This window comes from Pseudophryne corroboree, chromosome 6 (assembly GCF_028390025.1).
Source record: "Pseudophryne corroboree isolate aPseCor3 chromosome 6, aPseCor3.hap2, whole genome shotgun sequence".
Lineage (NCBI taxonomy): Eukaryota > Metazoa > Chordata > Amphibia > Anura > Myobatrachidae > Pseudophryne > Pseudophryne corroboree.
In genome coordinates this window covers 223,688,330-223,712,553 of record NC_086449.1, presented here as the reverse complement: position 1 = coordinate 223,712,553, position 24,224 = coordinate 223,688,330, and the positions used below count along the sequence as shown (strand labels likewise).

Sequence of the window (24,224 nt, the reverse complement as noted above, 5' to 3'; positions counted from 1 at the left end):
AGGCAGGGAGCTACTCGGCAGGTGCAAAAGCATCGCCGCTGTGCAATACTTTCGCACGCCTGCTGGGGGGGGGGGAGGTAGGGCCTGGCATGTGGGGCAGACTAGCCCTGTGCTGGGCATCCCCCCGCATGCCTAAAATTTTGATCGTGGATGTGCGTTTTTTGTCACATTTCCAATAAGGTCTGAATTAAACCCAGTCTCCACTGAGAGAAATCCAGAAAACATGACCTGTTAGTGGTACGTGAGGATAGTGGTTGAGACAATAGATGCAGAAATGTGTAGCAGCATCCTGTATCCACAAAAGTGCTCTTTACATGCCAACTCCAGTCTCCTATCTACTGGCCTGTGTTCAGAATCCCGGCTTTTCTTCAGTATGTAATCTTGTTAAGACTTAGCATGTAAAACACTATTTTTATTACCTTATGCAAACGTCTATTACAAACTCCATGTCCCTGGATGGTAAATGCTGTTATTGAAACATGTTTCAGCGCTGTGCCAGGCACTTATAAATGTAAGCCATCACTGGGCACTTTGCATGAGGTAATTTGTATCTGTGTGCATATATAGCTTTACCTCATTTCTCCCTAGTGTAATGTAACTATGGTTTTCCTTTATTAATATTATTAAACATCCGTCCCTTGCGTTCTGCCGAGAATTATTCCCAGGTGAGGACTTCTCTTTTGTCACACTAACTTTAAGAAAAAGAGAGGGAGTGGGGGGAAAGAGGGAGGATCTCTGTCAGCCAGTGGATGTCAGTGCCTCTGCATGGATTTCTTCTCTCCTTCCCAGTGTCTGTGAGAACAGCAGCATGTACTCTGATGATAGGTGACAATGATCTGCCACCAGCACAATCCCCACGTACACTCATCACAGGAGGAATAAGGGGACTCCTTGTGTTGCTGCTGCTTGCAATGAGCTGGGATTGACTTCAAGCAGCTGTGGAGCTGCTGCTACGAAGAGCTGAATTTCTCCTCCTGCTTTTATTATTTGCATTGCCAGTCTCGGCAGACAGAGCCATGAATCCGGACTTCAGGAGCTGGGTACTCGCCACTGTCACCTTGTTAGTGGTGTTCCTCATCTTGGCGGATATATCTGAGCTGGAAGAGGAGATGGGGTAATTATGTCTATAAGATCTCATGTTAGAACAGCTGGGGTGCACGGGGAGATCGCTGATTATATAGTTTCTTTGTCTTCACACTTAGCATAAGTCTTCCTTGTTCCATTTATTTTATGTTGTACAGAGTTGTAGTTTACCCCAACATGAATCATGTGCTTTAACAATGTATATGAAGCTCTAGTATGGCATGCAATGCTGATTTGCCCACTGAATCAATACTTTTGATGTCGGTCTATTTATACTGACCATCACGGCTGATAGATCCATCAGCTTTTGCTTACAGTATTGTCATCAGCAAAGAGGATGCAAAACAGTACTTGGGATGGAAAGGGTGCTGGCATAAGCTGGTAATGAATCCTTTTCATGGAAAGGAAACATATTGTTGGAAAGCAATGTGCTTAATGTAGGGCCATGCCTTTGAGACAAATCAGAGCTTATGATGCAGAACAGGGGATGCTGAAAAACAATACTTGCGATGCAAAGCTGTGTTCCCATCACAATGCAACGTTTCAGAATGCACAGCCATGCTACTCTGCAAAGAAAGAATGAACTCACTTCAAAGTATGGGGAGTAATGGGCTCGTGTTAGGGGAGACAAGGCTCGTGTCTAGTGTTACGTTCAGCTCGGAGGGGGATCAGGACTCTTCTGCATGTGTTCTCTTCTGGATATGTTTAGACAGTCCTTTAGGAAAGTATAGTATTTTATCTGACTTGAAGCCTCATTATTTGTTTCCTCCAATACTTCATGGAGAACTCAATAACTGCTGTAGTCTATGGCAATACTAATATTAGAACTTTCACAGTGGGAATTATATTTTGTTCTATTGATTTTTTTCATTTCTGTTACTGACACAAGGATGACCTATTGGGATTTTGATTCATTGTGGTGTAAAATGCTGGGTTAATGTTGCCCGTATCACAGTCTGCAAGTGGAGTTCTTCGCAGTGTGGGGTGGGGTGAGTTGCCCCTTTTACTGGCACTGTCATCACACGTGTCTGGATCAATATTAGACAGCAGTGGGGATGAGCTAAGCCTTTCCTGGTATAGTCTGGGTGTGTTAAGAGTCTTTATTCTCTGTGCACCCTTCGCTTTAGTTGGTAAGGATGGTTGAGCCACTGGTGCTAGTTTATGGCTTAAATCACTTGAAAGTATATCATGATTTTGTGGATCACTACAAAAAATTACCTGAACTGTTGTTAACTCATATTATTTAATGCTACAAATATAAATATTATATGTATATACTGTTCATTATTGTGTATTATGATAGATGCCCAACATCCAATGGCATGTTATACTGGGTATCAGAAAGATCCTTTACAATAGTTATGCTGTAAACTGTGAAAAACAAATCCTAATTTTGTCTTTTAATTGTCGCACCCATAGACAGTGGATGTGTATATGTCACATTCCAAATCAACAGCCACATTGGTTTTGTGCAATGACCACATTTCTGGGAGTTATTTCATACAGTAGCTTAATGACTGTTTAACCCATCCAAATGCATCATAAAGTGTCAAACTTTAATCTGGATCATACAGTAGCTGGTGTTGTGCAGTTGGTATTTTATTGTTGTACAATGCGCCTTTGTAGACACTTCATGTGATCTGGGTCTGGGTACTGACATGGAGGGTCTATTTAAAAAAAATACTTTACTGAACTAAAGACATAGAATTATTTTTATTATGTCTCTGGGTTTTTCTTCACATTATTTAGTATCATTCCTGTTCTGTTCAACACCTTGTTTATAACTCCTAAAGGGTGGGTTAAAAGGTAATATAAATCGGTTGACATTTACAGCTATGAAGAGAGCACCTTTCACAGCTAGTGTTTTTCTGTCTGCATTTGGCTTTTTTTCTCATTTCTAAGCACTTGTTGGAAAAATACATCTCTTTAATGTCGAGACCTGTCCAGAACATATTTACTTTTAAATCTGGAGACAACAGAAAAGCAACATTAAACAATGTGTAACTAAATTCAATATCTACGGGTACAGTACTTCTCAGCAAACCTTATAGTACAGTAGAAGTAGATCAGCACAAGTCAGTGCAGGAGATGTATGTGATTGATTATGTGCCCGTCTGTTAGTGAAATGCTTAATTTATCTAATCAATACATCAAATAGACCTTTCTTTCTGATGTATTTTTTCCATAGGTAATGATTAATATTTTACCAATGCCAATGCCTGTTTCTGGCTTGCACTTTCAAGTGCTGTGTGTACTGTAGTTAGATTTGTTTTGTTCTTGTCTAATATCTCTACAATGCTGGTCGTCCTAAATTGCTGCTCAGTCTGTCATTTTTAGATTGTGTCTGAAGTGCAACAAGTGTCAGGTGCAGCAAGAGACGGCTGAAACCACCATGATTTATTTTTCGCATAAATCGTTGTTATTTGGGTTTCTCACCAACCCGGAAAAAACAAACTGGTAACATATCAAACAGTCCATGTGGTGTTGCTTCATTGGAATATTTGGATCTGCTGGTGAACTTTTTTCTTTTAAATAGAAATTCTATTAATAGAGAATTGGAACACAACCAGAAAGTTTTATTAGTCTATAGATACCACCTCTTGCTTCTGTTTGATGCTGAATGAAGTGATGCTGTTTTAGGACTTACAGTAATTTTTTTTGTGTGTGTGGTATACCCTTAGTATTAAAGATCCTTATTGCTGAAATTTGATCACTGGAAAGGAACCTGTAAGAGCGATCAGTAAAGAGTAAAGTGATTGCATATGCAATGTGATTGGTACTGCGATACTGCACATCATACTTACCTACTTTCTTTTTCTCCCCGGAGAGGAGGCGCAGCAGAACACTTCGGGGGACTGAATGACACCAATCCAGGGTTTAGCTTCGCCCTACACTCAGTATCTGTTTTTTTCTGTGCTTTGAACCCTCATCCTGCCCGCTTCACTATGATGTGGGAGAGCCACATACCCTTCCAGGGCTGCGAGGGACAACTCTAAAAATCGGGAGCCTCATGCAGCTTCCGGGAGACTAGGCATGTATGCAGTACATATGCAAAGAGATGTCACCAGGGAGACATCATCTGATGTGATGCTCGACATATTTACAGGTAGACATGTGCTTCTGGCTGCGTGTACAGGTGACCCGCCAACCGCCCATACACTAGCTGCAGGGGGTGTAGTATGGCTGACCGGCGGTCTCCTGACCGCCGGTCAGCTTACCGATGCCGGGATCCCGGCGGGGAGGGGCGAGTGCAGCAAGCCCCTTGCGGGCTTGCTGCGCTCGCCACGCTGCGGGCTCGGTGGCGACCTGTGGTCGCCACGGGTTCTATTCCCACTCTATGGGTGTCGTGGACACCCACGAGTGGAAATAGTCCCTGTTGGTCGGCATGCCGACCATCGGGATAGTGAGCCTTCGGGATGGTGGAGGAGGTCATGTGACTGTCGGCCAGCAGACCGCCGGTCACATGAATACCACCCGCTGCAGGGACCGCCAATAACTAACATCTCAACTGGGCGGGCAAATTCAAATGCCTGTCCAGTTGTGATGTCAGCACACAATGAGCAGCCAAACAGTACGTATGTATGCTTTCCAGAATTGCCCACTCGGTTGGCCTGACAGGGGGTCAGCAGATATATCTACCAGGTGTGTACCTAATATTAGTGTTATATTACAATTCATTCCGGAAATTCATATTTAGAGGCCTATGTAAGAAGTTGAAAATCATGCAGATCATGCATGATTTAACAATTGGGGTTATTTAAGAAGAGCCTAATGCAGGAGATATCTAAAGGGATTGTGGTCTGGCCAAGCAGACGACATTAGTCATTGTAGTCTATACTGTGGGATCCCTCTCAGACAGCCGGATTACCAGACCAACTAGATGGTCTCACGTAAGGCGTAACTTCCAGTGCATCTACAGTAGGAAGTGAAGTATTTTGCTGCTTCATTAAGCTTATATTGAAAGATTTCTCAATAGCGAAAGTGGTTTGCTAGAAAATCCTCTTTTCAGATCTACTGTCTTCATGGGCTATCTACACTTACTTTAAAAGCAAGCATTCTGGAAAAACCCTATACAAATCCTGCTCTTACACCTGGGGTGATTCAGTGTTGCAGACAAGTCAGCTGCAATTACTCTTGTCATGCATGGACAGAACTCAAGGTGGACAACTCACACAACTCTACATAGCCCGCAATTAGGCCTATACATCCACAACACAATTTAGCCGGCATTTTACCACCCAGTTTCGCCCATTCACCATCCTGTATAGTTGAGATTGAGACTTGTGTAAATCTGAATTGCCTGTGTATGTGTTCGTCAGCTACAGAGCATGTACAGTGCAAGGTTCATCCACAAAATGGACTTTCATGCAACACTGCATTAATCTCATTGTGTTATTTCTAATGGTGAAAAATGAACATTGTAGGATAGGCTAGGACATAGGAGAACTGGAATTTTCTGTTCCACTTTCTAGAATCTTATTTTCCAACACTCCGATGGTTTCAGAATACCCATAATTATCCTGAACTATATTTCTTATCACAAAATAGTTTGTTTAATTTGAACCAGCAATAATGGAATTAAATCCAAAACAACTTTCAATGGCTTATTAAGTGACCAGTGGAATAGGCACCATTTCTCTTCAGCTGTGATAGTGCTAATGTTATAAGATTGCAGTTGCTGAACTGAAGTTGTAACATATTTCATACTCTATAAGCACTCACAATGTTAAATAAAAGATTATTTTAAATTATGCCTCAGATATAATAGTCTTTTCATGTTCCTCAGGCACACTCAACATATTTTTTTTTGGTGGCAACAAGCAACACAAAAAGAAAATCCCTTCTATTCAGATTTAATAACCTCATCATGTACAGTTCTATGAAAAAAATGTCCTATACAAATTGTTTCTTGTCTGCTTGGGATGAAATGAGTCAACAACAAGTGAGTAAGATCCCTAATGTTAATATAACTGGGTTCACGTTATTCCCATGAATATAAAGTGGTCATTTAATAAAGTGCATAAATCTGGCTGAGAAATTCAAATGGACCAATGTGTCCCCTCCAACCAGAGTGTACACACGTCCAAGATCAGCCGCAGCAAGGAGCTTAGGGGTAGATGTACTAAGCAGTGATAAGAGTGGAGAAGTGAGCCAGTGGAGAAGTTGACCATGGCAACCAATCAGCTGCTCTGTATGCTTTTATAGTATGCAAATTATAACTGTTACTGATTGGTTGTCATGGGCAACTTCTCCACGGGCACACTTCTCCACTGTTTTCACTGCTTAGTACATCTCCCCCTTAGTAAGGTCTTTGCTGTCTGACCACCATCATTGCAAGGCACTGAAGCTCCAGCTTGCCATGAATGAAAAAGTAAAATTCAGCTCAGAGTGGGAGAAAACTCTGATGTCTTCTTCCTCTCTGAACAGGAAGTGCTGAGTACATGCAGCAGAGTGGAGGTGGACAGTTAGCCTGACAAAGAAAGGGGATTGTCTTTATTTGCAACTTTGTAAGCCCTTCACATCTTGCTATGGGGTACTTGAGTTTCTAGTTTCATCCCTGCTACTAATTATGGAGTTCGCCCAGCTTCTAACTCTGATGGCGTTCACCTTCATGTGGTAGATGGGCACATATATTTGGCCAAACATGCACTTAGATCCTCTGTTATACTCTACAATTATTGTTGTGACTATCAGTATTGTTAGTGCTTAGAATTTGCAGTTCATCTGCATTTTCTATTTCCTTCATGGCACTACAAGTCTCAGCATGATAGCACCTCTTACTATATTTAACAGTAGAGTGTGCAATCAACCTCCCCCCCCCCCCTCCCCCCCGTCCTCCTTCCTAAGTATGAGGAACAACAGAATTGTGTGGAGACTGTCCATGTGTGTTACTCTGGAACGCTCTAGAGCATCACTGACACTATCATCATACCAACAATCATCACATTCCAACAACTTACATTTTTATCACTTTTGGGGTCAGATGTATCAAGCCTTGTAGAGAGCACCTAACTGTCATTTTAAAGGCTGGCTGTGATAAAAAAAAAAATGCCAGCAGCTGATTGGTTGGTACTTTGGCGGGATGTACTAAAGGGAAAATGCGGTAAAACTCCTGTGGTTTTTTTTACCGCATTTCCATATGGGCTACATGTACTATATGTACCATATGTACTAAGCCCGGCAATACATCCCTCCGCCACTCCCCACAGAACACGCCCATCACCACACACCACACCCCCTCACCTCTTGTGCTAGTAGCCTCTTGGCAGATGCCTGTGCCCATCCAACCTGTGCTCAGCGCTCTCGGATCCCCTGACCTCAACTTCCGGCTGTAGGGGATGAGGAGGAGCCCATACACACACCCTGTCCCTCCCCGTCCCACCCCCAGGCTACACTGGCTGAGCGCCGGGGACAACTGCTGGGGTGCCAGCGGATGATTGCAAAGAACAGCTCGGGATAGCTGTCCTTTGCAATACCAATTGTATATGTTAGTACATATGCGATTAGTAGTAATGTGAAGTGTGTCGGAATGTTCCACCATAGGCTACTACATCCCAGCCCATATCTCTCACCACTTTTTCTCGCCCCGAGACTTCATAGATCTTGCCATTTAGCTTACTCTGTACATTAATAGCAGAGATAATTTAGATTATCATAACATATCCTGGGTTGTAGAATTGACATACATCAGTATATATTAACAATTACGTTGTGCGGCATGAATTGATATAGGTTACATCTTAATGCATTTTGTGTATGTTCCACTTGAATTAACAGCATTTTATTATGTGGAAATTATTATGTAAACTATGCATTATTTCACATGGGCACAAATTTTGCCAATTTAATGATTTTTTAGGTAAGCTTTGTAGTGCATTAATAAGGTAGGAGAAGCTCCTGGAAATGGCTGGACAAGACGAACATGTGCAATCTGACATTATTACGATGCTGGTAAATCAGCCGGTTCTGAGCTCCGAGAGACATTAAACACGACTCTTTCTTCTGTAGCATGAGTTTGTGTAATGAATGGGAAACAGCCACGACCCTGATATCAGCTTTGCCAAAATCAGTTTGCACAAATGCAATTACTATAATAATAATAATAATAATAATAATAATAATAATAATAATAACCATAATTTCTAAGCATATATATGGGTGGGGCCACATCCTTTATTTTACCCTGGGCTTGACTGGCAGCAGAACAAAGCATGATGCTCAGAGGATAAAGTGTGCATTCTGCATCATGTTCTTCCCTCTATCAACAGGCATCAATTATGCAGAATATGTATTGTCAATGTAGTGGGTGAGGTGACTGCAAAGATGAACCAGGAACAGTAAATGAATTTAAGAGGCACTCTTCTATTGAGATGATAAAGCCTGATTTCAACTTGGCCTGCCAATGAGGAGACAGGAAACGCATCCAGCCTACAAACACTCATGAGGCATGTGAGGGGCAACCAGACTGCAAGAGAACCCTAGATTAAGAGGAAAAGCCAATATTGGCTGATGTCTCTATGGGGCTAATTCAGACCTGATCGCTGCTGTGCGTTCTCGCACAGTGGACGATCAGGTCTGAACTGCGCATGCACAGGCGCCGCAGTGCACCGGCGCATGCCAGAGATGCGATCGGCATCTCTGCCAAGCGATCACCTCTGCCTGATTGACAGGCAGAGGCGTTCGCTAGGCGGGAGGGGGCGGGCCGGCAGCTTTGGTCCACCATTTTGTGATGTCACACGCAGCCGCTGCGACCCGGAGAGAAACAGTAGCTGCACTGGTAGGGAGCTACTCTTCAGGTACAAAAGCATCGCTGCCATGCAATGCTTTTTTACCTGTGCGAAGGGGGGGGGCAGAGCCAGACATGCGGGGCGGACTAGCCCTGTGCTGGGCGTCACCCTGCATGTCTGTGAAAGTGATCGTAGTCTGAATTGCCCGCTATGTTTTTGGTAATACAATAAGTAACACTGGACTGCTCGACCCCAGTAACTGGTGTGATGTTTCAAATGTGGCTTATAAATGTGGCTTATAAATGTGGCTTATAAATGTACTTGGTTGAGCCTTTAGATGTTAATTGTAAGGTGCTCACTAGAAAGGGGATTTTATAGATGAAAGGTGCTTGAAAAATAGAAAACTAAAGACAGAACACACGTCCATTTCATGGAGCATTTGTTGGAGGTGACAGCGAAGTGCCAACTCAAACAGAGGCAAGTTATGACGCTTCAGGGACGTGTCACAGCCTGCGACTACGGTCCCGTATACAGTTAAAATGGCAGCGGAGTCTCGGAAGGCCGATGATAAACAGATGTGCATCTGATGGTTGCGTCATCTGATACAAGCGGCAGATCTGAGACTCCTCCAGTCGCGTCTGAATACAAATCCCAGTGGCTGCAACTTTGGCATATTTCTGCAGAGCTGCTGCACATGGATCCCACTATGACAGCATTTGCCTACATCTCTGAATCAGGCCCTTAGTACAGTCAGGAGGTGTTTACACATTAGTAAACAGATGGAGACCGGCATAGAGACCTGTACCTGCCATATTAGAGGGTTTCTATTGTAAGTTTTACTGATACCAAATAGTAAATGTGTTTTTCTCTAGCAAAACAAATGATACAAGTGTAAGTGATAAGTATGTCTGGTATAAACTGCTCATGTAGTTATGCTTTTTTTTTGTAACTTGAGTCCAATTTGTGCCCAAATCTTCTTCAGTCACAGTGTGTTATGTAGACACAATTGGTGTAATTGTTATGTGTCAATTATACTCAACATAAGAGTTCTTTCTGGGCTTTTCTACAAGTACTGAATCAAGGATCTTTTTAGCGGATAAAAATTATGTATTCTACAATGAAGAGCTTAAAAACAATCGAGAAGTTTGTTTCTAATACAATCCTCCAATATATACACTCTTATTTGAGTGAGTGACAAATTGGTTTTGCAAATAGAATCCTAATAATTGTAAATACATGAGTCCAAATACCAGCATGTACTGGATGGTTTAATCCCCAGACACCAGGGAGCTCCTGAATTGTTTCCTGGCTGCCATCAAACATGCTATTTCTCCATTCATTTCTGCATAGACCTTTCTATTTCATCCAACATTGGCGCTGGTCCCTCTCCTTCCATGTTTCACTTACAGTACATTTGGCACAGTCCACAAGTGACCCTAACTTTGAAGGATAGTACTGTCACCTGGAAATTCATATCTAGATCTGCTGAGAATAGATGGCTCATTGGGACTCTCTGGCTCAGTAAGTGATTGATAGAGAATAATAGCCATCCGCAGCAAGGTTCAAAGCTTAGTATTTGTCAGTCAAAGCAGGAGTGAATGCAGAACAAATATTTTTCTGAAATGAATCATACTCAATTCACTCATCACTACTGGAGACCTGTTACTCCAGCTGCCAGGGATCCATGACCTACAAGACTGGATGCTTATTCCATACTTTTTTTTTCTTACACACTAGGACAGGGGTGGGCAATTATTTCAGCTGAGGGGCCACTTGACATTTCCTGTCAGTATCCGAGGGCCACATACAAAATAGCAGCTCGCCCCACTTGCCAAAAATATAGGGACGTGGCTTCATGTGGAAGGGGGGTGGGCAAAAAAATAATACAGATTCATATTAGGCTGCACAATAGTCTCCATTATTCAAATTGCGCCACACAGCGCCACTTACACACATTACACCAGGTAGAGACCCTTTTACACACATTACGGCAGGTAGAGAGCCTTTTTACACATTAACATTTTATTTAGGATAATTATTGTGCAGCAAGCAAATTATCCAGTGTCTTATGGCCCCTGGGGAAAGGTGTGACACAGTGACAGAACACGGTGGGGGTGACACAGTGACAGAACACGGTGGGGGTGACAGAACACGGGGGGTGTGACACAGTGACAGAACACGGTGGGGGTGACACGGTGACAGAACATGGGGGGTATGACACGGTGACAGAACACGGGGAGGGGGGGTGACACTGACAGAACACGGGTGTGTGACACGGTGACAGAACACGGTGGGGGTTACACGGTGACAGAACACGGGGAGGGGGGGGTGACAGTGACAGAACACGGGTGTGTGACACAGTGACAGAAAACGGTGGGGGTGACACAGTGACAGAACACGGGGAGGGGGGGTGACAGTGACAGAACACGGATGTGTGACACGGTGACAGAACACAGGGGGTGTGACACAGTGAAAGAATACGGGGAGGGGGGGGTGACAGTGACAGAACATGGTGGGGGTGACACGGTGACAGAACACGGGGAGGGGGGGTGACAGTGACAGAACACGGGGGGTGTGACACAGTGACAGAACACGGTGGGGGTGACAGTGACAGAACACAGATGTGTGACACGGTGACAGAACACGGGGGGTGTGACACAGTGAAAGAACACGGGGAGGGGGGGTGACAGAACACGGTGGGGGTGACAGTGACAGAACACGGGGGGTGTGACATGGTGACAGAACATGGTGGGGTTGACAGCGACAGAACACGGGGAGGTGACACAGTGACAGAACATGGGGGGTGTGACACAGTGACAGAACACGGTGGGGGTGACAGTGACAGAACACGGATGTGTGACACGGTGACAGAACACGGGGGTGTGACACAGTGAAAGAACACGGGGAGGGGGGGGTGACAGAACACGGTGGGGGTGACAGTGACAGAACACGGGGGGTGTGACATGGTGACAGAACATGGTGGGGTTGACAGCGACAGAACAAGGGGAGGGGACACAGTGACAGAACACGGGGGGTGTGACACAGTGACAGAACACGGGGAGGTGACACAGTGACAGAACACGGGGAGGTGACACAGTGACAGAACACGGGGAGGTGACACAGTGACAGAACACGGGGGGTGTGACACAGTGACAGAACATGGGGAGGTGACACAGTGACAGAACACGGGGGGTGTGACACAGTGACAGAACACGGGGGGTGTGACACAGTGACAGAACACGGGGGTGTGTGACATAGTGACAGAACACGGGGGGGGTGACATAGTGACAGAACACGGGGGTGTGACATAGTGACAGAACACGGGGGGTGACAGTGACAGAACACGGGGGGGGGAGGTGACAGTGACAGAACACGGGGGGGGATGACATAGTGACAGAACATGGGGGTGACATGGTGACAGAACACGGGAGGGGTTGGTACAGTGAGAGCTAAAGATCTCTCCCCCAAACCTAAAAACAGTCTGACGCCACTGTCCACACACACAAATATATGCACACTATCACACACACGCACTTTCTTTCACTTTTCCCAATAACTTACTGATCTGGCTGGCAGTGGCAGGAAGGATGGATCTGTAGCAGTCTGGCTCTTGTCCCGTGTAGCCCCACCCCCTCATCGACGCGTAGCCCCACCCCCTTCTCGGCTGAACACAGCCGTTGTCACTGGGGACTCTGGAGGAGGCTGCTACAACGCAGCAGCAGGAGCAGCAGGGGAAAGAGGCGCCGCTGGCAGCTTGGAGGTATTGCAGTGCAGAGCACTGGTCGGGCCGCTTGTCATTGCTCGCTGGTGGGAGGCAGTGGGCCGGGCAGGATCGGTTTGCGGGCCGCATCCGCCCGCGGGCCGTATTTTGCCCACCCCTACACTAGAAGGTTGTTTACAAAGTATACTGGATGCAAAGCTCTGTGTGTGCCTGCCTACTACACATGTGTGCCTGCCCTCTGCACTTGTGTGCCTACCTACTGCGCATGTGCGCCTGCCCTCTGCACAGGTGTGTCTACCTACTGCACAGGTGTGCCTGCCTACTGCACAGGTGTGCCTGCCTACTGCACAGGTGTGCCCAGTGTCGGACTGGGGCTTGAAGGGCCTACCTGGGGAATGCAGTGATAGGGGCCCATGCATAGGGGTGTGGCCAGCCACCACTTTGGTTTACATAACCATTCGAGACTGCATGGGCTGGGGCCCTTGATATATAAACTGTACAGTCAATATTGCTAGTGCATGCATGATAATGTACAGTAGCAGATTAATAACAGCAATGCATGATAGAAAATACACCATAGTCCTGTGCATTATAATGGAACATATGCATAATCCCCCCTTCCCCCAGGCAGTAGGGCCCACGGGGGTTTCCCCTGTACCTCCAACCCTGGGTGTGCCTGCCCTCTGCATATGTGTGCCTGCCCATGTGTATCTGCCCTCTGCACATGTGTGCCTACCTACTGCACAGGTGTACGTGCCTGCTGCACATGTGTGCCTGCCATCTGCATATGTGTGCCTGCCCATGTGTGCCTGCACTCTGCACATGTGTGCCTACCTACTGCACAGGTGTGCCTGCCTACTGAACAGGTGTGCCTGCCCTCTGCACATGTGTGCCTGCCAACTGCACGTGTGCCTGCTTACTGCCGTGTGCCTGCCTACTGCACAGGTGTACTTGCCTGCTGCACATGTGTGCCTGCCCTCTGCACATGTGTGCCTGCCTGTATGGTCTGACCTGCACACATAGAGGAGCTATCAAGACTGCCTTATATGTGACTCTTTTTTGGGGTTTAACAGTTTGTTTTCACAGTGCGCACTGTGCTCCTAAAAATGAGCTTTTCAGCCCAAGCATAAAATGTGTCCTATTAAAAGCATATTATATGACATTGGGGCTAATTCAGACCTGGTCGCTGCTGTGCATTTTTGCACAGCAGCGACCAGGTCTGAACTGCGCATGCGCCGGCACCACAGTGCGATGTCAATCAGGCAGAGGCGGTTGCTGGGCAGGAGGGAGCGGGCCGGCGGCATTTGACCGCCATTTAGGGGGCGCAGTCCGGGGCAACACAAGGGGTGCCTGGATTGTTTGGGGGGGCGGGCTGCGGCAGCTGCGTGACGTCTGCAACTCGAGCAGTGATGAGTAGCTCCCTGCCAGTGCGCAGGAGCTATGCAGGTGGGAGCTACTCTTCCAGTACAAAAGCATTGCCTCTGTGCGATGCTTTTTTACTTGTGCGGGGGGAGGGCCTGACATGCTGGGCGGACCAGCCCTGTGCTGGGTTCCCCCCCGCATGTCTGTGTGACTGATCGTAGATGTGCTAAATTTAGCACATCTACAATCAGGTCTGAATTAGGCCCATTATATCCACCAGCTCAGTGCAAATATTAAATCTGTTTGTTGCGCTACCTTTAACATGTCAAGGTAAGCCTCTACAAATGTGGCCTTTTAGACCCTTTATTTAATTTAATGTAACTAATCCTACTCACATATTGATATCTGGTGTGTGCACTGCTTTGCCAAGCTAGGTGCTGGTCTGCAAGGCAAACCCTAAATTCCCAACCCTCTCCCCCCTTCCCCTCTCCATTGTTCTCATCAGTTTTTCATGATTCTCAGCAATACAAACCCAATCATCTTGCTCCATAATCCAGTGATTGAGGGGGGGGGGGGGGGGGGGGGGTTGATTATAGCCCTGCCTGCACTCCTATTGGTGGATGACTAGTGGCACCCACCAATCAGTATGCTGTTGCAGGCAGACATTGGATCACTGTGCTTGAGAAGCTGGTAGAGGATGCTTAGCGGCTGGCAGAGACTTCCACTCAGTATGCATCATCAGACAGCACACCCAGAGAACCCTTCAATTTGCCATGTCATGGGAAATGATTAGTATAAGTGGTAAACTGTAGATTCCCTTAATATATTTTACTCAGATATTGATACAGCGACAGCATTCAGTCCACAGTGGTTGCTCAATTGCAAATGTGGTCAAACACAAAACAAGTCACACAGCAAATCAATATTATTATTGGCTAATCACAGGTATCACGGCGGAATAGATTGATGTGAATGAGATTGAGCCAGCAAGTGAGTGGAACTTAACCCACAATTGTGTGAAATAAATAGTAGTGATTGAAGATCATTGATCCCACTTAATAAGTAAGCTCCCTGCTAGCTGGCCTGGCAGGTGACAGTGATCAGCTGAGACACAGGAAGATCCATTCCCTCAATGATTATAGCCAGTTTTGTTACTATTAGAATATACTGTATCCCAGAAGTGCAGGCCCCAGCTAAATATCTACCATACTATCCTCCAGATAAGAATAGGAGACCCATCCAGCTACTGGATGTCATGGCTGCAGTGACCTTGCAATTACACAGACTCCAAGTTTGGCATAAGACTACTCTCCGACCGTTATACACAAATAAGTACAAATACATATAGGTTTTAAAATATTTAATTGAACAAAATAGATCTGCAATGTTTTTAAGGTTTTTGCACCTTTTTTAAAAGTGTTTTTAAAGAGTATTTGCTTGAAACAAGAATGAAGTAACAATGAAGTAATTAACATCCCTCAGCTCCATCTTAATGTTACATGATTGTGACCAGACACTGACCAATTTTTTTTATATACAATCCTAGAGTAGCAATTTGGATTCAACTTAATGCAACAAATCATAATTGGCTTTAATACTTAATATCTGTAATATAAAATGGTGGCTGCTCAAATCAATTTTAATGGTCCTTCACAGGTGTATGTAAGGGAAAGGTTAAGCTAGACAAGAAATAAAGAAAACTATTTCCCAAGTACTGTACATTGCAACGGACTAGCAATGAGAATTACTACATAATAATAGATATTCAGAAATTCTATAAACATGTAGTATTCAAATCTCATTGCTAGTCCTTTGCATTGTGTTAGGGGAATAAGTTTCCTTTTTCCCCCCTATGCTTGGTATCTGATCAGATATCTTTCGAGATTTGGTTACTGCCAGCCCAAGCTTCTGAATTTCCTGTTATTTATAATCCTGCTCAAGTCTCTCTGCTTAGGGCCTAATTCAAGGTTGAACGCAAAAGCAAAATATTCCTCTAATGGGTAAAACCATGGTGGTCATTCCGAGTTGTTCGCTAGAATATTTCGGTTGCAGCGCAGCGATCAGGCAAAAAAACGGCACTTATGCGCATGCGCACACGCGCCGTACTATTACAACGAACGATGTAGTTTCACACAAGGTCTAGCGAAGCTTTTTAGTCGCACTGCTGGCCGCAGAGTGATTGACAGGAAGTGGATGTTTCTGGGTGTCCACAAAGAAATACAAGTAGGCGCTAGTGTACTGGCTATGAGACAATGATAATATTAATACTGACTGCAGCTTCACTTATTCGAGGTGCTGAGCCTCAAAAAACACCAAAATGATAATAAAAACCACAAAGAGAAGCGCTGTCACTAGAAGTAATAATATATTTTATTAAAATAACTTTAATCACATTATTAAGAATTATAGGAAAACCTAGACATCCTGGATTGGCATTGTCACGAACCATGGGCGTAGCTATCATAGGTGCAGGCAGTGCAGCTGCTATGGGGCCCAGAGCTGAGAGGGGCCCACCTTCCCTGTCAAAGTTACATGTGTTATATCCATTTTTCGACATTGGGTGCTACATAGGGGTCCTTTCATACTTTTTCCTTGGGGCCTGCAATATATCTGGGTATGCCCCTGGACTTGCTCATTGTAGTGTGGTATAAAATGAACTGGAATGCATTTTTTAATATTATATAATATGAACCGGGGCATTGTAATGAGGCATATTATAAAAAGGGAAGATTGTGTACTAGCAGCTCTGAAATGTGACATAGGGTGAACTTAAGCACTACTGCGATTCATAAAAGAGGGCACTACTATGGGGCATAACATTAAATAAGGCTCTACGATGGTTTTGAAAATGAACTAGGGCACTTTTATAGGGCATAAAATTAACAACTGCTGCATAGAAGTATCTCTCTAGAAGCATTGGGACGGGGGGCCACTCAAAATGTTGCTATGCAGCCCACAAAGTTCTGGCTACGCCCCTGTCATGAACGGCCAAATCCTGTTGGATTTGGCCGCTCATTGTATACTGAGATGTCAGATCCTTTCCGTCAGAAAGGATCCGACATCTATTGAATACACCCCTTACTGTTACAGTATATAAGAAGCCCAATTACAACTCCCAGAAACTCATGTACAGATCACATTGTCTTCTGGACCAATCGCAGTTTCAATGCTGGAGTCCTCCTCAGTAAAAGACAGTTGCTGTCACAGGGATGGCCATCGGCACCTCCTCCATCAATGGTTGCCATTGATTGCTGATTTAGCTTGAGCCATTGATGGTAGCAAACTATCTGGTTATGTACCATCGATGGTTCCATTTGCACATGCATGACACACGGGCAGCTTCATTCTAAGATTAGTGCTTTTAACTTCTGACTTTGGGGCAGGCATGGGGGAGGACTCAAATTTGGCATCCCGGCAAACTGTATGTGTGTGAGAGCCTGGGTACTGCAGGACTGCTTACTGACAGCTGAGCTTGTCAAGTCAGCTATAGAGCGAAGTGAACCATCGGAATCATGACACACTGTGCAGAACGTCAGTGCAGGACACTTTCAGGATACATTTTACCAGTATTCTATTTGCTGTGGGGTTATCTTGTTTACGTAAGTGGGTATCACTCACTTACAATTTTTTTTAGTGTTTAAGAGTTGTACTTAAATCTATTAATAGAGAGTTCTTACTTAAGGTATTCATGAATGGGTGATTACTCCAAACCCACACACACACACACACACACACACACACACACACACACACACACACACACACACACACACACACACACACACACACACACATATTCTACAACTCAGATAATGGGCAACATCTCCAAGAGATGACTGGACTGCCTCAGTGCCCAAAATGCACTTTAAACTGGCAAATTGTAATATATAATAACTAAACATAAAAATTCAAAACTAGCTTGGCTTTGCCAAATCCAACATGAATACACAAGAATGGTTATAAACACAAAACACAGAATGTCTCGCTCAAATTTTCTCTTTACAATCATGTTTACTTATTAAACTAGACCTACTCAAACAATGTATACATAAGAGATCAAAATCATCTTTCCTTTTCCTAGCCCTGCCCAGCACTTAATTACAATAATGTTATTCTAGTTTTTTGCTGTAAATATTTATCAACATCTAAGGACCAACATTTGTAGGGTTGTGAGCATGCAAAATGCATACAAAATGTGATCTCCTTTGGTAAATATAGCTGTACAGTGTCTGGCATTGCATATTGTTTTTCCCATTCCCCCCCCCCCCCCTTCCCATTCCCATCTTTCTCCCCCTTTTTGTGGCATTTGTCTTACTATCTCCCTTTTTATTCCATCTCTCTCCCCCCCCCCACTCACCCCCCCCATCCTTTCCTGTGTTTCTGTATCTCTCTCTCTCTCTTTCCCCTTTACCCATCTCTCTTTCATCACACACTCACGATTTCTCTTTCCCTCTCTTCCACTCATCTTCTATTTGTTCTCTCTCCTCCACTCTTTTAGTCCTCCCCCCCCCCCCCCCCAAGTTTCTCTCCCATTTCATCTCTACTCTTCTATTCCTCTTTCTATTACATCCTTTATGACAAAGTTATTTTGTTTGAAAAAAGGAAAGCATAATCTTCAATATAATGTCATCTGGGGCTGTCCTCTTAAGAGTGTTCTGCACTGCTTGGTCCAGGGATTGTCACTCATTCTCTTCTGACGTTTCCCCTGATGGGCTCTATTTCCCTCCCTGTTGCTCTATATTTGAGGAATCTACAGATCCACAGCACCTCTGCTGATGGACAATTCCTTGAGGCCCAAATTGTGCAGTCTGATAAGCCACATGGGCACAATTTTGTGTGAGCGACCCCATGGCTCCCCATTCATGTTTACAGGTAGCTAGCCGCACATTGACCAAAGAGATTAAGGGCATGAATACTGTTCACAGTCCTGCATCTTAGATGTTCTGTATTACTGACAGTTGACCATAACAAAGAACCATCTTTCTACAAAGCTGTATGCAATTATCCAATAAAGGTGAATAGTTTCTGGTTACTGCGCCCATCAAGTATAGTCTTGTCTTTTGCTGTCTGCTGGCCTCACAGGTTTCCATTATCTGAGCTCCCCTGCAAGCTGTGGTGACTTGGAACCATGGTAAGCTGTGAGGAGAGGAGACATTGGGCATTGGGGTGACATGTGAAGGGAGATGCAGTGGGGTGAGCTATGAGGGGAGGAATGATCTGGCAATTGGGATCACTTGTGAGGGGTAGAGGGATCAGCCATCAGGGTGAACAGTGAGGGAAGGTAATAGAATGAGCTTTGAGGGGAGTTGGGATCAGAGATTAAGATGAGCTGTGAGAAGTGGAGGGATCAAATATTGGGATGAGCTGCGAGGGGAGGTGCTAATAGAGTAAGCTGTGAGAGGATTTGGGATGAGCTGTGAGGGAGGGTGGGATCAGACATTGGGGTGAGCTGTGAGGTAGGGATGGCCATCACTGTGGTTGCCACAAATGGTTAATGATGGCATAAACCATTGATGGCTGGTAACTATTTAGTGTGTTGCCATAGATGGTTTTGCCATTGTTGTTTCTGCGCATGCGCACTGGCTAGTGCTTCATCTATGTGAGAGCCGGTGGTGGGGCCGAGCTGTGATTGACAGCTGAACCCATCAAGGAGACATACTATTCCTAGCTCTTACACACAATGTAAGAACCAGGGGTGGTGCAGGGCTGCTAGCTGATAGCCTAGCTGCCTTGGGAAGCAGCAACAGCACAAAACATCAGGTGAAAAACAACAACTCATAGCTACCATCGATGGCAGGGAACCATCTGGTCATTTGTCCTCAATGGTAAAAGAATTTGACATTGGCCATATACCATTGATGATTTTGAATCATTGATGGTCGATGGATATCCCTACTGTGAGGTGGAGGGATCAGGCATCAGGGTGCGTTATGAGGGGAGGTGCTAACGGAGTGAGCAGTGAGAGGAAAAGTAATCAGGCATTGGGTTGAGTGTTGTGGGGAGTTGGGATCAGACATCGGAATGAGCTATGAGAGGTGGAGGGATCAGGCATTGAGATGAGCTTTGGGGGGTAGGGTGCTAGCGGAGTGAGCTGTGAGAGGAGTAGTTATCAGGCATTGGGTTGAGCATTGTGGGGAGTTGGGATCAGACATATTGGGTCAGATTTATCAGTGAGTGATATTACTGCTATCACCTGTTAAGAATTATAAATGTTGCTCTAGCCAATCAGCTCCTAACTGTCATGTTTTGGGGGGGGAAATGACAGGAGCTGATTGGCTGGAGCACCGTTTATCATTTGTAACAAGTGATAACAAGAGTATATATCTGTCCCATTGTACCCTATTCTGTGTACTGTTTGTAGCAGTGGGAGCTGTCAGTGGGGGATTAGCAAAGTTTAGGCGCGTACTCCATCTCTCACTGCACATTACAGAAATAGACATCTTAGAGGATTATATGACAGATGTAGGGGTCTATTCATGAAGCAGTGAAAAGAGTGGAGAAAAGGACCGGCGGAGAAGTTACCCATGGCAACCAACCAGCTGCTCTGTATAATTTTATAGTATGTTAATTATAAATGTTACTTCAATGCTGATTGGTTGTCATAGGCAACTTCTCCACTGGCTCACTACTCTACACTTTTCACTGCTTCATGAATAGACCACTTTATCAGGTAAATTTTGTAAAATGTAAGGGAGATGCTGATTGGTTGCCATGGCAAATTTCTCCACTGGTCTGTTCTCCACTCTTTTCACTGTTTCATGAATAAACCCCGTAATGCAGTAAAAGAGTATGGGTAAAATTGATTCTAGTGACTTAGCATGTTTCTGTTTTGGGGAAAGTGCTTATTAATCATACATACATGTAGAGAAAAGGGTGAAACTTTTTCTACCATGTCCTATGTCTAATTTATGTAAGTACAGTAGAAAGAGGCTAGAAATGACTTGATCCAATTAGAGATCAACTCCTGGTTAATGTAATTAGTGCTGGAATGGTGAATCATGTGAAAAAAAGCCTGTTTTCAATATAATTCAGTTTTATGCTAGTTAAACCTCTGTAGTAGGCTTTCTAGAAATCGTTTTGATACTTCGTTATTATGTTACAGTGGTGAATATAGATTCCTAAGAAATAATTCATTTTCTGACACTTTTTAACACAGAAAAACAATATGTGTGATGTGTCTAGCAGTAAGACCAAGGAGGAAACGCTGAGACAAGTAGATCCACTTTGAGTGCCTGCATATTGTAAGACAGCCCATTAATAAATCAGTGGCTTAAAGGGATAATCCCTGTCAGTCAGGTTAATTTGTTAAAGCCTAAACTGGCTTTGTTGGCAGGAATTTGCTGTCACTGTTATAGAGAGATTTTGGCTGAATTCAGACGATTGTTTGATGTTGGGCAGACATATAGCATACAGCAGTCCTGTGAGTGGAAGTGGCCCCACCTAGCAGCAGAAGGGTTAATAGGACTATAAAGTTTAGTCAGCTCAGTAACTTCAGAGAGCGTTTGAAAATCAATACATATGTCTTTGGCTTAATGATCTTTCCTTTTGAAATGGAAATCTGGGATATCTGAATCGATGAAGGAAAAGTAAATAGGTCAAATGCCCCTCATAAACAAAACATTTTAAGCAATAATTTGTTAATTTGACAAATGTTAGACCTTTCTTTGCTGAAAAGGGACTTTTATTTCTTTAATTAGATTTGTAACACACACACACACACACACACACACACACACACACACACACACACACACACACACACACACACACACACACACACACACACACACACACACGTGAATGATGACACCTGTTTACGCAGCATTCACCTGCTTCTGCATACAAACCACTGTTCATACACTGCTCCTTCTGCCCCCAAACATATTCAGTAAAACCCTGATTTTCTGGATAAATAAGTGTACAGGGTTGCATGGATTATCGGGGTTCTATAGTGTACATACAATGTAATTCAGTACAGTAAACTAATGTTTCTATATGTAATATACTGTATATAACAAAGTAATATATCTATGTCCTTTGTCATTTAAGTATAGTGAATAAATTGTACTCATGTTTTAAAAAAAACACCTACAGTATATGTTCTTATTTACACCCCAAATTTCGAATGGCACATATACAAGGGGCATTTGTGCTGGATGACCATGCTCAGACAAGGACCTCTCTTTTTAGAACAGAGCAAGGTCCCAGGAGGCCATAACACTTTCACTGGGCATCTACTGATCAGTACGAGATCCCGGCGGACAGGAGACCGATGCTGGGAGCCCGACAGCCGGGATCCAGGCAGCGAGCACAGCGTATCCCCTTGCGGGCTCACTGCACTCGCCACGCTTCGAGCGATTCAGGTTTCTATTCCCCTCTGGGTGGTGGCGTGGATTTAGAAAGATTTAGCTGTCTCCACAGTGGGTGTAGTATAGTATGCCGGCGGTCGGGCTCCCGGCGACCAGCATACCGGCGCCGGGAGCCCGGCCGCAGCATACCGACAGTGTGGCGAGCGCAAATTAGCCCCCTGCGGGCACGGTGGCGCGCTGCGCGCGCCACGCTATTTTATTCTCCCTCCAGGGGGGTCGTGGACCCCCACAAGGGAGAATAAGTGTCAATATGCCGGCTGTCGGGATTCCGGCGCCGGTATACTGTGCGCCGGGATCCCGACAGCCGGCATACTGAAGACCAACCCTCCACAGTTACTGCAGCTGCATGCAAGGTAACATTGTTGCAATTTCTCACAGACAGAACTCCAACACAAAGCCCTCTGGCTACACGGAATAAGCTGCCATTCTTCTTGTGTGATTTCTCAGTTATTACTTTTAGCATACCCAGATTCAGTGATTAATCTCAGGAGATTGACTATCTAGAGAAAGTGCACTATAACTTCGAAATATCTATATATAAAAGTGATGTGCACCGGACATTTTTCGGGTTTTGTGTTTTGGTTTTGGATTCGGTTCCGCGGCCGTGTTTTGGATTCGGACGCATTTTGGCAAAACCTCCCTGAAATTTTTTTGTCGGATTCGGGTGTGTTTTGGATTCGTTTTTTTTTTTAGAAAAAACCCTCAAAAACATCTTAAATCATAGAATTTGGGGGTCATTTTGATCCCATAGTATTATTAACCTCAATAACCATAATTTCCACTCATTTTCAGTCTATTATGAACACCTCACACCTCACAATATTATTTTTAGTCCTAAAATTTGCACCGAGGTCGCTGGATGGCTAAGCTAAGCGACACAAGTGGCCGACACAAACACCTGGCCCATCTAGGAGTGGCACTGCAGTGTCAGGCAGGATGGCACTTCAAAAAAATTGTCCCCAAACAGCACATGATGCAAAGAAAAAAAGAGGCGCAATGAGGTAGCTGTGTGACTAAGCTAAGCGACCCAAGTGGCCGACACAAACACCTGGCCCATCTAGGAGTGGCACTACAGTGTCAGACAGGATGGCACTTCAAAAAAAAAGTCCCCAAACAGCACATGATGCAAAGAAAAAAAGAGGCGCACCAAGGTCGCTGTGTGACTAAGCTAAGCGACCCAAGTGGCCGACACAAACACCTGGCCCATCTAGGAGTGGCACTGCAGTGTCAGGCAGGATGGCACTTCAAAAAAATTGTCCCCAAACAGCACATGATGCAAAGAAAAATGAAAGAAAAAAGAGGTGCAAGATGGAATTGTCATTGTGCCCTCCTACCCACCCTTATGTTGTATAAACAGGACATGCACACTTTAACGAACCCATCATTTCAGCGACAGGGTCTGCCACACGACTGTGACTGAAATGACTGGTTGGTTTGGGCCCCCACCAAAAAAAGAAGCAATCAATCTCTCCTTGCACAAACTGGCTCTACAGAGGCAAGATGTCCACCTCATCATCATCCTCCGATTCCTCACCCCTTTCACTGTGTACATCCCCCTCCTCACAGATTATTAATTCGTCCCCTCTGGAATCCACCATCTCAGATTGCTGTGTACTTTCTGGAGGCAATTGCTGGTGAATGTCTCCACGGAGGAATTGATTATAATTCATTTTGATGAACATCATCTTCTCCACATTTTCTGGAAGTAACCTCGTACGCCGATAGCTGACAAGGTGAGCGGCTGCACTAAACACTCTTTCGGAGTACACACTGGAGGGAGGGCAACTTAGGTAGAATAAAGCCAATTTGTGCAAGGGCCTCCAAATTGCCTCTTTTTCTTGCCAGTATACGTACGGACTGTCTGACGTGCCTACTTGGATGCGGTCACTCATATAATCCTCCACCATTCTTTCAATGGTGAGAGAATCATATGCAGTGACAGTAGACGACATGTCAGTAATC

General features: G+C 44.7%; 1 protein-coding gene across 1 annotated transcript in view; it reads left to right on the top strand.

Annotated features, from left to right (window-relative positions):
• The first annotated feature begins 742 nt into the window (after positions 1-742).
• ST8SIA2 (ST8 alpha-N-acetyl-neuraminide alpha-2,8-sialyltransferase 2) overlaps positions 743-24,224 on the top strand; it is a 386,354-nt gene continuing 362,872 nt past the window's right edge. Inside the window, exon 1 of the mRNA XM_063925734.1 lies at positions 743-1,114. Coding sequence (XP_063781804.1) covers positions 1,017-1,114 — 98 coding nt within the window. The 5' untranslated portion in view covers positions 743-1,016. The remainder of the gene's footprint in view (positions 1,115-24,224) is intronic.